Source organism: Fundulus heteroclitus, chromosome 4 (genome assembly GCF_011125445.2).
Source record: "Fundulus heteroclitus isolate FHET01 chromosome 4, MU-UCD_Fhet_4.1, whole genome shotgun sequence".
NCBI classification, from domain to species: Eukaryota; Metazoa; Chordata; class Actinopteri; order Cyprinodontiformes; family Fundulidae; genus Fundulus; species Fundulus heteroclitus.
The window spans coordinates 4,234,289-4,248,405 of NC_046364.1; the positions used below are offsets into that span (position 1 = coordinate 4,234,289).

Genomic DNA, 14,117 nt, shown 5'->3' on the forward strand with positions numbered 1-14,117 from the left:
TTTTCTTTTATATTATATTGAGAAAATATTTTACCATAAATGTCAATAACGTGGCGGTCTTTGTTAATTAGTTTATTTGTCACAAATCATTTAAATTGGAATAGAAGATCTGCAAAGAAACAATTTTACCGTCATGTCTTAGAGTTAATTTGAAAAATTAGTTAGAAATATATTTTCTTCTTTGCTTCATTCAGAAAACAATTTTACTTTCATTATTGTTTTTGATATATAATCAAAATTATGCTATGAGTATTTATTATGAAGTAAAAAAATAAAATTACTTCCAGTGCAACTTCGTTTTATCTCTGATGAATAGCTAAATTATCATCTTTGTTCCGGGGCTAACTAACAAAACTTTTCTTAGTACAGAAACTGCTGAACTTTGGCAGATTAAATATATTTATAAGTATTTTATATAATAAAATAAATGTATTTGTTCAGGTCCAAATCCGTTTATTCAGCTGTAAAATCGCGTCTTTACTCTAAGATTAAAATATGTTTGAACGATCAATATACATTTTCTGACCCAATATAGCTTAAAAAGCAACAAACGGAGATATAAACAGGCTATAAAAACGTTGTGGTTGTTCACACTTTGGGTCAACAGGGGGCACTACAAAGCTTTTTTTATTATTATTTTTGATAAAATATTTTAGCGTAAAGTAAATAACGTGGCTTTCATTCCTTATTGGTTTATTTTGTGTCACAATTCATGTAAATCTAATAGAAGTTCCGCAAAGAAACAAATTTACCGTCGTCATATCTTGAAAGGAATTTTAAATATTTATCTAAATGTATTATTTTTTTTTTTTGTTTGCTTCATCCAGAGAACAGTTTTACAGTTTTCTTTCCTTATATGATCAAAAGTTTGCTATAATGAGTCAAAAAAGAGTATTTATTGTGAAGCAGAAAAAGAAAGTTACTTCCGGTGCAACTTCGTTTTCTCTCCGCCGAACAGCTGAATCCTCCTCTTTGTTCCGGGGCTAACCGTATCAAACATGGCGGCGGAGGGAGACGTTGATTTGGACCTGGAAGCCGAGGAAAACTGCACCGGGAAGCCGGTGGAAAAGCCTCGGAAACATGACAGCGGAGCCGCTGATTTGGAGCGAGTCACGGACTACGCGGAGGAGAAAGAAATCTCCAGTTCGGACCTGGAAACGGTGAGAGCCGCGGGCTAACCGGCGGGCCGCCCCGGAAACATGAGGCTCTGGCGGCTGCTGCTAACAACGTTCCCCGTGTGTGGCTGCGGTGCCAGAAACCCGTAATGTTTGCATTTCTACCAGAAACTACCTTTAAATGAGCTCAAATGTTACTCATCACACATGTAGTGTGTGTGTTTGCTGGATGTTGCTAAACCAATCAAGATAAGAATAAATCATTTATAACTGCTTTCAGGAGTCTCCTTTTTTATCTATTTAAAATCACTCAAGTCTGCAAATTATATATTTTTAAAGTGCATTCTGGTGCACTTTTTATCTGCATTAATACGTTTAATATTTAGAATTTCATATGTTAGACATTTAACTATAATTTGCTTTGCATTCGTATTTGCATTTTAATACAATAGGAAAAAAAATCCAACACAGATAATCAAAATGTCTTGTATTTTATTTTGTTTTGAAATATTTGAACTGTGCCAAAATCAAATATATATTTTTTGGTTATTTTATTCTGTTTATAAACTGTATGTATTTTAAGAATACAATTTATTTATATTTTTATATATTTACGTAATAAAATGCATTTATTTAATTTTTACAATTTTTTTAGGTTGTGTTTTAGCTGGAGAAATATTTGTGTAAATCCCAGCTGTTTCTTAAGTATGAAATATGGGTTTAAAAGTGCTAGAATGAGCTGTTATTGCAGCTTAGGAGGAATATATTTGACGCTTTAAAAACCAGGTCTCTGATATTAACCTCCTGCTTAATGTATTGTCAGAAATGAAGACTTGCAGTAAAGTTGATTTAAAATCAATTATTTCTATAAACTTAAATGAGGCAGACAGATTGAACGGCTGTAGGTGATTAATAAGCTGAACTGTCAGGTAATATTCTTGTTTTTGTATAAAAAAGGTTTAATTTTTAAATAAAATTCCTCATTTCCTGTGTTGATGCTGAATGGATTTTAAGTAAAACGACTAAAAACAAACCGCTACTCTTTCAGGCGATGTCTGTGATTGGCGACAGAAGATCCCGAGAACAGAAAGCCAAACAGGAGAGGTAAGATTGGCGCTGACCCGTTCCATTTAAAACCTGAGATCCTTCAGAAAAATGCGCTTTGATTTGCTTTAGGCAGCAGGAGATGAACTCTGGTTTTGTTTTCAGAGAAAAAGAGCTGGCTAAGGTTACCATCAAGAAGGAGGACGTTGAGCTGATTGTAAGTTTTAGATCATCACATTCCAGATAATCAGTCCATAATTAGCTGGTTTGCATCACTCTCATCTTATGTAAAGATGCTTTAGTTTAACTTCACTGGTGTGAAAAATTGTTTGCCCACTACTTATTTACACATTTTTCAGCCTTAAGTGTTTCAGAACATCAAACAAATTTTAAAGGTGCATAGCCACATTAGTTGCTAACTCTGGCGGAATACAAAGGGTTTTTTTTAAACATTAACACGTCCTGCTGGCGTATTTGTTGTTGTTTTGGTGTTTCATGCTTTGTTGTTGCTTCATTTGTTAGTAAATAAAGCCTTTCACGTTTATTTACGATATTAACGGAAGTACGTACTGCACATCTGCAGCAGGGGTTAAAACAAAGAAGCGGCTAACGGCTATTAGCATCTCCCAGTGAAACAATGAAGAAAGGTCCAAGATCCAGTGAAAATTTATATATATATGATTCAGAGGGAAAAGTCTGGAATGTCTCTGGGAATCCAGTCTGAACGTTGGTGTTCACTGAAGCGGACGCTAAACCTGCTGAGGGTCAGATGTGACACAGAGTTGACTGACGTTAGTAAATGTTCGATATGAGGCTCTTAAAGTGGCTGTAGATCGTTTTATTTAATTAATAACAGTTGGTATTCATCGCGCTGAGCTGCTGCTTTACTGTGTGGCATTGCAGAGGGTCAGGCTCAGTCGGCATTATTTACAATTGATTTATTAATTAAGCAAACCAGCATTATGGTAGTTCTGTGATACTGTCGCTAGATGGCGCCACATCTGTTTATATCTGCTAATTGCGCCCAAGAGGGAATTTTTTGGCTCAAAAGGGACCATCAAAACACTATCAAGATGGAGGCTTTGTGTATATCACCTTCTTTTATTATGATCAAGGAGTTTTTGATTATTTTTTTTAAAGCATAACATGGCTATATACCTTTTTAAAATGTTAGTCAAAGACAACACAAGCAAAAAATAGTCCTTTTCACTCAGGGCCGTATAGGTTTGGATTCTTTTTCCCCTAATAATAATAAATTAAAACTGCATTCTGCGTTCTGTTTGAGTAATGTTAAATTGTTGTGATGTTCTGTAAAACTCAAGTGTGACAAACGTGCAAAAAAAATGAGGAAATGGGGTAAAACCTTTTTTAACCAAACTGTTTCAACAAGGATGCTGACTGTACGAAATATTTGCTTTGATTAAATTTCAGTGACCTGGAGCTGCATACATGAAGCGCTAAATAAAAAATAGCCTTTAATGCAAAGTGTATTAATAATTACACTAAGCAAAATCTGATGATAACAGGTTTACTTTAAGGATGATGAAAATTATCTGCTCCATTTTTTCCATTTACATTTCTAACATTATTTGAGGTGTATTTTGTTTTTCTCCACGTTGGTGTTTAATCTGTGGTTGGGCTGTTAACCCTCGCCCTGTTCTCTCCTGCAGATGTCAGAGATGGAGATCTCGCGGTCGGTGGCGGAGCGCAGCCTGAGGGAACACATGGGGAACGTGGTGGAAGCTCTGGTGGCTCTGACCAACTGAACGGACTCTCACACTGGACTGTTTTCCCACTAGAAGCTCGTCGAGTTCAGTCAGACTGAGCTGATTCACTGTGGTGGTAGATCCTACCCCAAACCTTTTTATTTTTAAATAAAAGTTCATTCTCCACATGTGTAAAAACGAGCGTCTTTAATTCAAACAATTACAACAGGGAAACAAAAGCAGTGGGAAAAATCCCACAAACCAAACATGACTATCAGGTTATTTACAAAAATCACAGCTCAGGCTGCTCCTCCTCCCACATGTCCAGCTGCTGCTTTATATTTATAGATGGATTAATCCTGGCAGAACACAGCAGTAGAACCAGTTCATGTGCTGCTCCTGGACCTTCAGACCCACACGGTAGGAACGTTGTGAAGGTCACCTTAGGTCTTCCTCTTCTTCACCGTGGGCCGGTCAAACACGTCCCTCACGCCCGCCGCCTTCTGCTTGAAGAACTTGTTGTTCTGAGCGCTCTCCTGAGCCCAGGCCGAGTCGAAGGAGGTGGTGTCCTGGTCCACCAGGTGGGTGTACTTGGTGCGTCCTGACCGGCCAAAGTTTTTCACCTGGTGAGAGGGACAACAGTGAGAACCGGCCTGGATCCCAGACTCCTGCCACCCAGCAGAGCCCAGTGTGGCGTGAAGCAGCTCACCTGCATGACTTTGGGTAAGATGGTTTTGTTGAAGTGGTCCTCCAGAGTCGGAGCGCTGAAGTCTCTCTTATAAACGTCCTCCTCTTCATCCTGGGGGAGAAAAGCTCACGGTTAAAGGATGCTACCTGCTCCTGGTGGACAAAACGTGCAGAAATCTAACGGGTCGTTTCAGTTCTTGAGCTGAAAGCTGGTTCTGGGCCCATTCTTACCATCTCAGGGCTTTTTGGAAACCAGCGTTCTAAAGAAACCTCAGAGTTTTGACTTGTTGTTGCAGAACTCTTGATGTTGAACTGCGTAAAGTTTGGCCCAGTTGTGTAAGGATTTTATCAGCCGTGTCCTAAAATCCCATCAGAATTTAATCTTTTCATCATTTTCCAGCAGCTGAAAACATTTTGTTGTAAAAGGACGTTCCTCTTCAGTTCTAAGGGAATGTCACAATTATATGAATTTATTCCTAAGTGTTGGAAAACATGGAGCCCATATGAAGCAGTCTGTCCAGCTTTAAATACATAATTTTCATCTAAAGGTATTTTTAGTGCAAACGTTGCTGCTGTTTGCAGCTTTGCTCTAGAACCAGATGTTCTAATATGAACGTTTGGGCCGATAACCAAAGTTACTGATATTTCTCTATCCTTCAGTCACAGTAAAGAAAACAACCTGTTGCTTCTCTGCTTCAGTTAAAAACCCAGAATCCTTTGCTGCGTCACTGTCACCTGACCAAACTCATGGAGGCTGCCAGTATATCAAGCATGTGAGCATTTAACCCAACTGTGTGAATTTAAACCTCAATAAATCTCATGTAAGGCTTCGTCTTATTGGCTAAACTGGGGGTCAGTGGAAGTCATCCATCAGGATGTAATATTGAGTCTACATTTTATCAGACGCTAGGGACTATCTGCAGACTTTAGAGTGTTGTTTGGTACATTAACATTTACCTAAATGCATTATTATCTATTTACTGAACAGTATTTCTCTTCCACTGTACAACTTGACTTCAATTTAGCTTTTTTCCATTTTGAGGTTCTTCTCTATGAATCCTCATTCTTTGGTCTTTGGTTTATATCTCTGTGTTTATAGCAAACATGGATCCCATATAAACTGATTACATATTTAAAAATAAGGATTATTCATGAGGGCTGCATTTTATTTTGGCGGGATGGGGGCAGGTCAAGTGCAACTGTTTCAATTTTTTTGTGGTATTTTTAGTTACTACTTTAGATTAAATAAATTAAGAACTAGTTGATTAACTTATTACATTAAATAAATGTACTGTGACCATCCGGAGCAGGATAAATCCCAGCATGCATTTGGGCCTGTCTGCACCATAAACGGTTCTAATTCAGTCACAGAGAGAACCGTGGTGTCGTGGCTCACCATGAAGAACGCTCCTCTGTGGTAGTACTTCTGCAGGAACTTGTATTTGCCTTTCTGGGCTTTGTTGGTGACCAGTTTGCCGCTGTTTCGGAGCTCCGCCCTGCGCTCCTCCTCCGTCAGGTTGTGGAATCTGTCGATTTCGGCCTTCTCCTTCTCCATCCTGAAGACAAACGACACGATTGGCCGCCGCGCCTCGCCGCCCTTAACAAATCCGGTGCGACTTCAGACTTTTACTCACGTCTCTCGGGCTTCTCGGTCCCTCTTGATGCGCTTCAGCTCTCGGACCTTCCACGATTCGTATTCCTCCTCCTCGTTCTCTCCGTCCGTGTCCAGGGCTTCCAGGGCGGCCAGCGTGCGCCGATTCTCCTCAAACTCCTTCTTGGCCTCCTCCTCGACGATTTTCAGGGTGTAGCGGCGGCGCTCCTCCGCCTGCTTCTTGGCCTCGGCCTCCAGCTCCCTCTGCTTCTGCTCCTCGGCTTCGCGCTCTGCTACGGTGATCCTGTCCTTCCTGCGGAGCAAACGGGGTTTAGATCATCATTCAGGAGGCTGGACACATTTTGTCCTGATGTTCATCCAGATACTCCAGACTAGCCCTTATTTTCAAGCGGGTGCTCAGAATTATTTAATACAATTTGAGCAAATTTAGTTTCATTTAGGTAAGCAAAAAACAATTGTTGGTGAGAACTTGATATTTTATTTATGTGTTAAGATTTCTGTGGCACTGTCATTCCTCTATTTCAGTTAAGTGACAGGAAATCATAAGACAGGACAGCTGCGTCGGCGAGCAGAGCCTCCTGAGGACCTCATTTAATCTGCTTTAACTAAAATTCCTGATGGATTTATTTACTGAAGCGTCTCCCAGGCTCTTACTTGCGGATGAAGACGGGTTTGAGTCGCGGCTCTGCTTCGTCCTCGCTGTCCGTGTATTCCTCGTACTCCGATTCCGACTCCGACTCCTCCCCCGACTTCCCCTCCTCCTCCACCTCCATGACCTCCATCTCCTCGTTCTTCCGCTCCAGCGCTCGCTGACGCATCATCGCTCGTCTCCGCTCAATTTCCTGCGCAGAAAGACGATTGGACCAATGAGAACTTGTGCTAGATGGAAGAGGACCAAAGCCACAGAGGCGTGCGCAGAAATATGACCTCGTCGTCCACTTCTTCCTCCTCCTCTTCGTCCTCGCTGCTCTCCTCGCGCTCAGGGTGCCACGTGCCTTCGTCGGAGTCTTCGCTGCTCTCAACCACGACTTCAGGCTCCACGATCTGCCTGTGCCGCGCCAACCTGAGGACCAACGAGCGAGAAACCTCTTAGCTCTGGAGAATCCGGCGGTAACACGGGACGAGGCGGGGGAACGGGGCGGTACCTCTCCTCCACGTCCTCAGAGGTGCGGTTGAGCAGACGTTTGAGACGCGGGTCAGAGACGTCCTCCTCCTGCGGCTCCACCTCGGGCTCCGCCTCCGCTGCCTTCTTCACAAACTTGAACTCCTCGTCTTCCTCGTCTGAAGACTCCATGGGGGCGTAGTCTGGGCGCTTGCCGGACACATACCTCTTCACCTTCACTTTCTCCATGGAGAGTTCACCTGCGTTGGGCACACATGAAGAAGACCGCTTGCATCAACGCGAGTTTAAAACGAGGGAGCAGAAAAAAGACCCAAAATGTGGGCCCAAATATTCCAGGTTAGAGATCAAGAGTCAACTAGACTCAATGAGGCCAAAGACTACAGAACATCCCAGAAACCTTGACCTTAATTTTAATACCACACCACATTATTTCTAAAGCACTAATGTCATGCTAATTTTCTTGAGCGTCTTTTTATCTTGTTTGTAGCTTTGAAATAACACCATAACACAGGTTATTTTTTAGTGACCTCTGCCTTTAAGTCATCTTTTAGGGAGCAACGTCTGCCACTGAGCGCTGCATTCTGGCTCTAAGGGTCTTGCTAAGGGATCTGGAGTGGCAGTCTGTGGGATTTGAACCGGGGAACTTGCAGCCTCTCAGTGATGAAAGCGCCCTGCAATAACCACCAGAGTCCCCCGCTTGGAAATCTTGGATCTTTTTGAAAGCTCAAAGAACAACAGAGTTTAAAACGGAGCCAAAAACAAAAAGGTAAAAAAAAAAAAATTATAATCTAACTGGATTTCTATTCTGAAGACGAAGCGCTGAGAAAGCTTCCTGGATGGGAAGTGAAACGTCTTCAGCTTTAGGATAGAAGTCCAGTTGTTTGATTTTTTTAAACCTTTTTATGGGATTGATAATGACCTGAATGACTGAGAATCTTCACCAACACATTTAAAACAGAGAACACATCGCAGAACGTTTATATCTGTGTCCCTATTGGGGCCCTAAGGTCATGTGACCTGCTGCTGGTGTTGTGTAGGAGGCTGAGAGTTGAAGCTGAGGAGGTCTTCTCAGCAGCAGACCCAGGAAGTCTCTCCCCTTTAGAATCAGGTCTGTGGACTATGGTGAGATTTTTAAAAATGCAACCAAAAACTTTTTTTTTTTTAAATAGCTTTTGATTAACTATTTTATTACACTGATGCTTAATGTTTTTAGTTATCGTCTGTAAAGCACTTAGCGATATATGTCTTAAAAAGTGCTGTAAATAAAGCTTTACTGACTATTAGATATCAGATAACACTGTTATACTGATTAATTATGTCAGATGAGATATTAAAATTAGATTTCTTTTGCTTCACAAAGCCTTATTTTTCTGATTATTTTTAAGTTATCTTCTGTAAAGCACAAAGCGACCTATATTTTGAAAACTGCTATAAAAAATAAAGCGTAAAACTACAGTTATACTGATTAGGTTGGTAATATCAGATATTAAAATTGATTTTTTCTTACAAAGCCTTGTTTTTCCGATGACATTTTACCACAGCCATAACAAATGAAGCAACGGATCAACAGATTTTTAGGCAAACATTTAAATGAATAAATATTTAAGATGATGCTCTGGTATGACGTCAGAAGACCACAACAGCAGCTGGGTTCATCTGCTGGCACCGTGTGGTCAGGGATGTTCACAGACACTGAGCAGTAACCACTAAATCATCATTGTCGTCGCTGTTTGGAACTTTTTTTAAACTCTTTTTTCCAAAAATGTACAAATGTAAGGCTTAATTCCATGTAATTTAAGACCTCGTGAAAATCTGGACGTTTTAAAACGTCATGGCCTTAAATTAAGACTTGAACCTGACAATGTTGCTCCTTGAAAAACAAAACTATGATGTCTTTATTAAACAAGTCCGGACCCTGTGACTCCGTGCTAACTGTAACGTTAACCGATGCTAGCTAATGTAGCTCAACGGCTAACCAGCAAATCTCACCTTTCTCGTTCCGGATCGGAACGGCACCGGCCGTGGACTGGATGGGTGGAAGCTTCATGTTGGCGGCTTCGTGACTAGACATGACTGCCTGGTCAACGATACACGAGCCGATAGAAGAAAGATGTCAACGTTACTTCACTTAGCTACTCCTGCTCGTTGTTGCTGCGGCGAAGCGGAAGCTCAACAAACAGACCGGAAGTGGAATTGGTCCGACATCCATTTCCGCCTCTTCCAGAGCATTTCGAATTTTACAATTTTTTAAAAATCATATTTGCTCTATTAATTGAGTTTTCATAAATTATATGTATTTTACACGACAATCTTGAGTTAAAGAGTTCAATGAAAGAAGATGATAGATTTAGTGGCGATTAGGCTATTGCCCCCAGTGGTTGTTGAAGACATCATTCACAGAAAATAAGGAACGACAATTTTATAATATAATAATAATAATAATAATAATAATAATAATAATAATAATAATAATAATAATAATTATTATTATTATTATTATTATTATTATTATTATTATTTTCTTAGTAAATAGGAATATATTCTTTGCTGTTTCACATATTCTTCTTCCACAACCCGCAATGTAGCAGCAAACTACATATTTCAAATTATTTTGCAGTCTTTTAGTTGTAATTCCTTTCTTCAATTTGCTTAAGAAGGTGACATTTGCCCATTACAATAGTAATGTTTGCTAAAACATCAGAATTGTCTGGGAGGTTGTCCTCACAAGACGTAATTATGCTTCAAGTTGAATAAAATATGGTTAGGTTTTAAAATTAACCAGCTTGGACTTCTTTCATAATGTGAGACAGAAATGCTATCTATCTATCTATCTATCTATCTATCTATCTATCTAGGTTATTTTAAATACTGTCTGATATTGCAGGTCTTACAGTTGTGTAAAAATAATACTCAAGTCTGTTATGATGTTTCTGGATTATGGAGCTTTTGAATATTTTTGGCTTTTTTTATTAAGGTTCTTATCTTTTCCTAAGCTTTTGTCCCCGTTTTCACCTGCCAAGGGACCAAATATGGGAATTAGAGAAATGCTACAACCTGGTAAGTTTATGTTGGAGCTTTACACAGTCTATTTTTTTAATAAAGTCATAATTCCAGCCTGAGCTGGATCTAAAATATACATGTGACAATAATGACCAAATGCTTTTTTTCTCCATTTAGCTGGAGGATGATTAAACTATCATCAAAACTCTAAATAAGGCTCTTTCCACTCCTTGTGTTGGTTTCAATCATACTATTTCTGCATATAAATATATTAGAACTGCGCAACATATCAAGTTGCAATCTATCTATCTATGTCTATGCCAGGATATCATACATCAAGTGTCATGCATGAAAAGTCTGAATGTAACTAAAATATTTGCCCCTGTAGACAGATTTTCACTGCCTTGGTGCCCAAAACTGATATTTTCGTTTTTAGTGGCTAATGTAATAAATCTTACAATAAATGGCAAGAAAGTGGAATGAAAGAGGAAGGGAAGATGTTAGTTTGATCATAATTAATGTGATCATCCTAATATTCCCATGTTCTCCTGATACGGTGTAGCAGTCCTAGAATGTATGAGACACTGTGCAGTAAAAATACTGAAAAATGAGATTTATTTTCACAGTTTATGAACAAAACAGCATCTTATTTGTGATGTAAACAGTCTGTTCTCCGTCAAGGCGAGGCTGTCCAGTCAGAGTTGAACCCCTCGTTGCTGAAACAGCTCCTCCAGCTTATTCTCCAGGACTGAGTTTGTTCCTTTTAGACCTCTAACCACCTCGGCGGCCCAAACAAAGTACTCCTGGACCCGCTCAGCTGACCAACCTGCCACAGAAACAAGAAGAAGAAGAAGAGGGTTTACGTGTGGAAATGGAATATAAACTGCTGTCAACGATTTCATCTTATAGATAATACAGACGGCCCTGCTTCTCAGAGTTTTACACCGTTTCTCTCATAGAGATAGTTATTTTACTCCAACTAACCCACTGTGCTCTCTTTCATCATCTTGACCAGAAATCTGCTCATCTGCTTATCTGTGTTTCTCTCCTAGACACAACCACTTATAAAGCTATTGTGCCATCACCCCCTAAAATGGAAAGTACTTCTAGAGTATGTCATCTCAAGGCACTTTATAAAGTGCCTTGAGATGACATGTTTTGTGAATTGTCACTTTTGTTTTTATTCTCCAACTGAATAAAAACAAAACTGAAGTAATTATTTTTGGAACAACAGAGGAGCGATCAAAAGTTAGCACACAGTTTCAGCTAGAAACCACTGATCAGGCCTGAAATCTGGGAGTAGTGAGGGACTTAGACCTGAACCTTCATCTAAAGACAATTACAAAGTGGACCTTCTAGAACCTGAAGAACATTTCCAGGATTAAAGGACTGATGTCTCATCAGGATCTGGAAAAACTAATTCATGAATTTATCTTTAGTAGAACTGATCACTGCAACGGTGTTTTCACAGGTCTGCCTAAAAAGTGGATCAGAGCGCTGCAGCTCATCCAGAACCTGCTGCCCGTGTCCTCACTAAGACTAAGAACGTAGAGAACATGGACCCGGTTCTCAAGTCCTCACTAAGACTAAGAACGTAGAGAACATGGACTCGGTTCTGAAGTCCTCACCAAGACTAAGAACGTAGAGAACATGGACCCGGTTCTGAAGTCCTCACTAAGACTAAGAACGTAGAGAACATGGACCCGGTTCTGAAGTCCCTCCACTAAGACTAAGAACGTAGAGAACATGGACCCGGTTCTGAAGTCCTCACTAAGACTAAGAACGTGGAGAACATGGACCCGGTTCTGAAGTCCTCACTAAGACTAAGAACGTAGAGAACATGGACCCGGTTCTGAAGTCCCTCCACTGGCTCCCTGGATCTCAGAGAATAGACTTTAAAATAACTCTGTATGGGGTGCTGTTTGTAAAGTTACACTGTCAAAAATGAAAATGCACCCACACCTAAAGGCAATTTAGAGACCAGTTAACCTATCAGTCACCTGGAGAGAACCCACACATGCACAGGAAGAACATGCAGTCTTCATAGAAAGACTCCAGGTCGAACCCAAGACCTTGCTCCAAGGCATCAATGCACATTTTGGCATTTTAACTTTAACATATTAAACATGAAAGCAAACATTTTTCTGGCCACCTAAGATGGGCTTAAAATTAGCGAATGAGGGTGTCAACCCTGAAGGGTTGGTCTCTACGAGGGATGATCCCTGGGGTTGGAAAGTATACACACCCCTGGGACTTCTTCACATTTTGTCAGCTTAAAACTAAAACGTCTATAAATTTCATTGGGAAATCTGGTAGTAGACCAATCCAAAGTAGCCCATAATTGTGACGTGGAAGAAAAAATTGGGATATTCTGAAAAAAAAAAAAAATACAGAAGGCCTTAAAGACACAAAATAAAATGTCCTTTTGTTTTTTTTTCCACTAAATTTAGGTCTAAAATTGCCAACTTTAGGTTTAGTTTAATTTCTCTGTGTGTGTGAACTAAATCCTTCCAACCTCCACAGATAAAGAGCTTTATTTTCAGAGAAAAGAGGTGCTGACCGACAGGCGTGCTGGTGTTCAGGTCTCTCAGGTTGTACAGCTTGTCGGCCAGTTTGACCAGCTTGGCTTGCCGGCTGCAGTGAGGCGCATGCTCCACCTGCAGGCGCTTCCTCTCCTGCTTCGGCAGACCCTTGTCATCCGTCACCTCCTGGACGATTCGGGCTACGTTCGGCCCAAATTTGGCCTCCAGCTCCTCCGGGGTGGTGTCTGTGTCCTCCACGGTGTCGTGGAGTAGAGCAGCCTGCGTGTCAAGGAGCAAAACAACGAGGCTCAGCACTGCAGGAAGTTCTGAGTGTTTCAGAGTAGGATTGGACGATGTAGGAAAAAAAAAAGCATATCAATAAAATAAAAATAATGCTGATCGATATCGATAATTATCAACAAATTCAAAACATATATTTTAATTGCAGCCCTGGCCATGTTATGGTGTACCTTAGTGACCTATTTTAGATACAGACGCGCAAACACTGAATTCAAACTCAACCTTTTATTCCACCAAGTTTTTACCAAAACTGCAAGTTTTTAAAAAGAGAAAAAAGAATGCATGCTCTTTTAACTCTTTAAAGGGGGCGGAGCTTGGTTCCTGGGTCTGCGTTTGTGATTGGTTGGCAGGATGTAATAACTAATATTAACCTACATAATAGGCTAGAATGCAAAAGGGAAGAAAACTGTTGAACTTTTTATTAACTCTTTTTTCCTACCATCGATATGCATTCATCAATCGATATATATTGTTATTGAATTATCGTCCAGCCCTATTTCAGACCAAGACAGGCAAGAGGACGTACTTGCAAAACCTCAATGTCTGTGACTCCTCCTTCATAGCTGAGGATTCTTGCTACTCCTTGAAATGAAACACAGAAAACAGCATCAGTTCCGGTTTATGAGAAAATCTAGAAAACATACACAAAGCTCTTTAATAACACCCAGCTCATAACAAGTATTCCAAGTAAAAACACCAAACTCTTTACCCTTTAAGTGGAAGAGCTCAGATATATCTCTAACAGGTAATGTCAAACTAAATAAAACCCCTGTTGGTTTAGTTCTACAGTAAAATCTGATTTTTTTCAGTGTCACCAACGTTAAATCACACATTGGGAGAATACTGCCACCTACCGATCGGATGATTAATGTACGGCGTTTCCTCTGGATCCAAACGTCGCTGTTTACGATGCTTTTCAGCAGCAAAATTAACAGTTTCTAACATTAAAATCACTTCTGAATTCATGGCTAACAGAGGTCCGATTTGTACTGGGTCCGGAGGGAAACA

General features: G+C 40.2%; 3 protein-coding genes across 3 annotated transcripts; 1 reads left to right on the forward strand and 2 right to left on the reverse strand.

The window, feature by feature from the left end:
• Positions 1 to 961: 961 nt before the first annotated feature.
• Positions 962 to 4,048, forward strand: hypk (huntingtin interacting protein K). The gene is made up of 4 exons (XM_012880768.3): positions 962 to 1,160; positions 2,164 to 2,219; positions 2,325 to 2,376; positions 3,830 to 4,048. The coding sequence occupies exons 1-4, from the start codon at positions 999 to 1,001 to the stop codon at positions 3,923 to 3,925; spliced, it is 366 nt and encodes a 121-aa protein (XP_012736222.1). The 5' UTR covers positions 962 to 998; the 3' UTR covers positions 3,926 to 4,048.
• A 9-nt stretch (positions 4,049 to 4,057) lies between these two features.
• On the reverse strand, positions 4,058 to 9,468 carry mfap1 (microfibril associated protein 1). The gene is made up of 8 exons (XM_012880766.3): positions 9,277 to 9,468; positions 7,310 to 7,526; positions 7,092 to 7,227; positions 6,819 to 7,006; positions 6,187 to 6,456; positions 5,949 to 6,108; positions 4,575 to 4,664; positions 4,058 to 4,488 (listed from the first exon to the last, which is right to left on the reverse strand). Exons 1-8 carry the CDS (start codon positions 9,356 to 9,358, stop codon positions 4,309 to 4,311), a joined length of 1,323 nt encoding a protein of 440 aa, XP_012736220.1. The 5' UTR covers positions 9,359 to 9,468; the 3' UTR covers positions 4,058 to 4,308.
• A 1,417-nt stretch (positions 9,469 to 10,885) lies between these two features.
• Positions 10,886 to 14,109, reverse strand: hddc3 (HD domain containing 3). The gene is made up of 4 exons (XM_012880767.3): positions 13,964 to 14,109; positions 13,636 to 13,691; positions 12,848 to 13,088; positions 10,886 to 11,113 (listed from the first exon to the last, which is right to left on the reverse strand). The coding sequence occupies exons 1-4, from the start codon at positions 14,073 to 14,075 to the stop codon at positions 10,983 to 10,985; spliced, it is 540 nt and encodes a 179-aa protein (XP_012736221.2). The 5' UTR covers positions 14,076 to 14,109; the 3' UTR covers positions 10,886 to 10,982.
• Positions 14,110 to 14,117: the final 8 nt, after the last annotated feature.

What these genes read in the sequence shown, in the direction of transcription:
- mfap1 (XM_012880766.3), bottom strand. Translation starts at nt 9,358, where the DNA reads ATGTCTAGTCACGAAGCCGCCAACATGAAGCTTCCACCCATCCAGTCC. An exon ending in AGGAAGAAGTGGACGACGAG is followed by an intron (nt 7,007 to 7,091) that starts GTCATATTTCTG and finishes CTTTCTGCGCAG; the next exon opens with GAAATTGAGCGGAGACGAGC. An exon ending in ACAGAGGAGCGTTCTTCATG is followed by an intron (nt 4,665 to 5,948) that starts GTGAGCCACGAC and finishes TTTCTCCCCCAG; the next exon opens with GATGAAGAGGAGGACGTTTA.
- hypk (XM_012880768.3), top strand. Translation starts at nt 999, where the DNA reads ATGGCGGCGGAGGGAGACGTTGATTTGGACCTGGAAGCCGAGGAAAAC. An exon ending in CCAGTTCGGACCTGGAAACG is followed by an intron (nt 1,161 to 2,163) that starts GTGAGAGCCGCG and finishes CTACTCTTTCAG; the next exon opens with GCGATGTCTGTGATTGGCGA. An exon ending in AGGAGGACGTTGAGCTGATT is followed by an intron (nt 2,377 to 3,829) that starts GTAAGTTTTAGA and finishes TCTCTCCTGCAG; the next exon opens with ATGTCAGAGATGGAGATCTC.
- hddc3 (XM_012880767.3), bottom strand. Translation starts at nt 14,075, where the DNA reads ATGAATTCAGAAGTGATTTTAATGTTAGAAACTGTTAATTTTGCTGCT. An exon ending in CAGACATTGAGGTTTTGCAA is followed by an intron (nt 13,089 to 13,635) that starts GTACGTCCTCTT and finishes CTTGACACGCAG; the next exon opens with GCTGCTCTACTCCACGACAC. An exon ending in GAACACCAGCACGCCTGTCG is followed by an intron (nt 11,114 to 12,847) that starts GTCAGCACCTCT and finishes TTTCTGTGGCAG; the next exon opens with GTTGGTCAGCTGAGCGGGTC.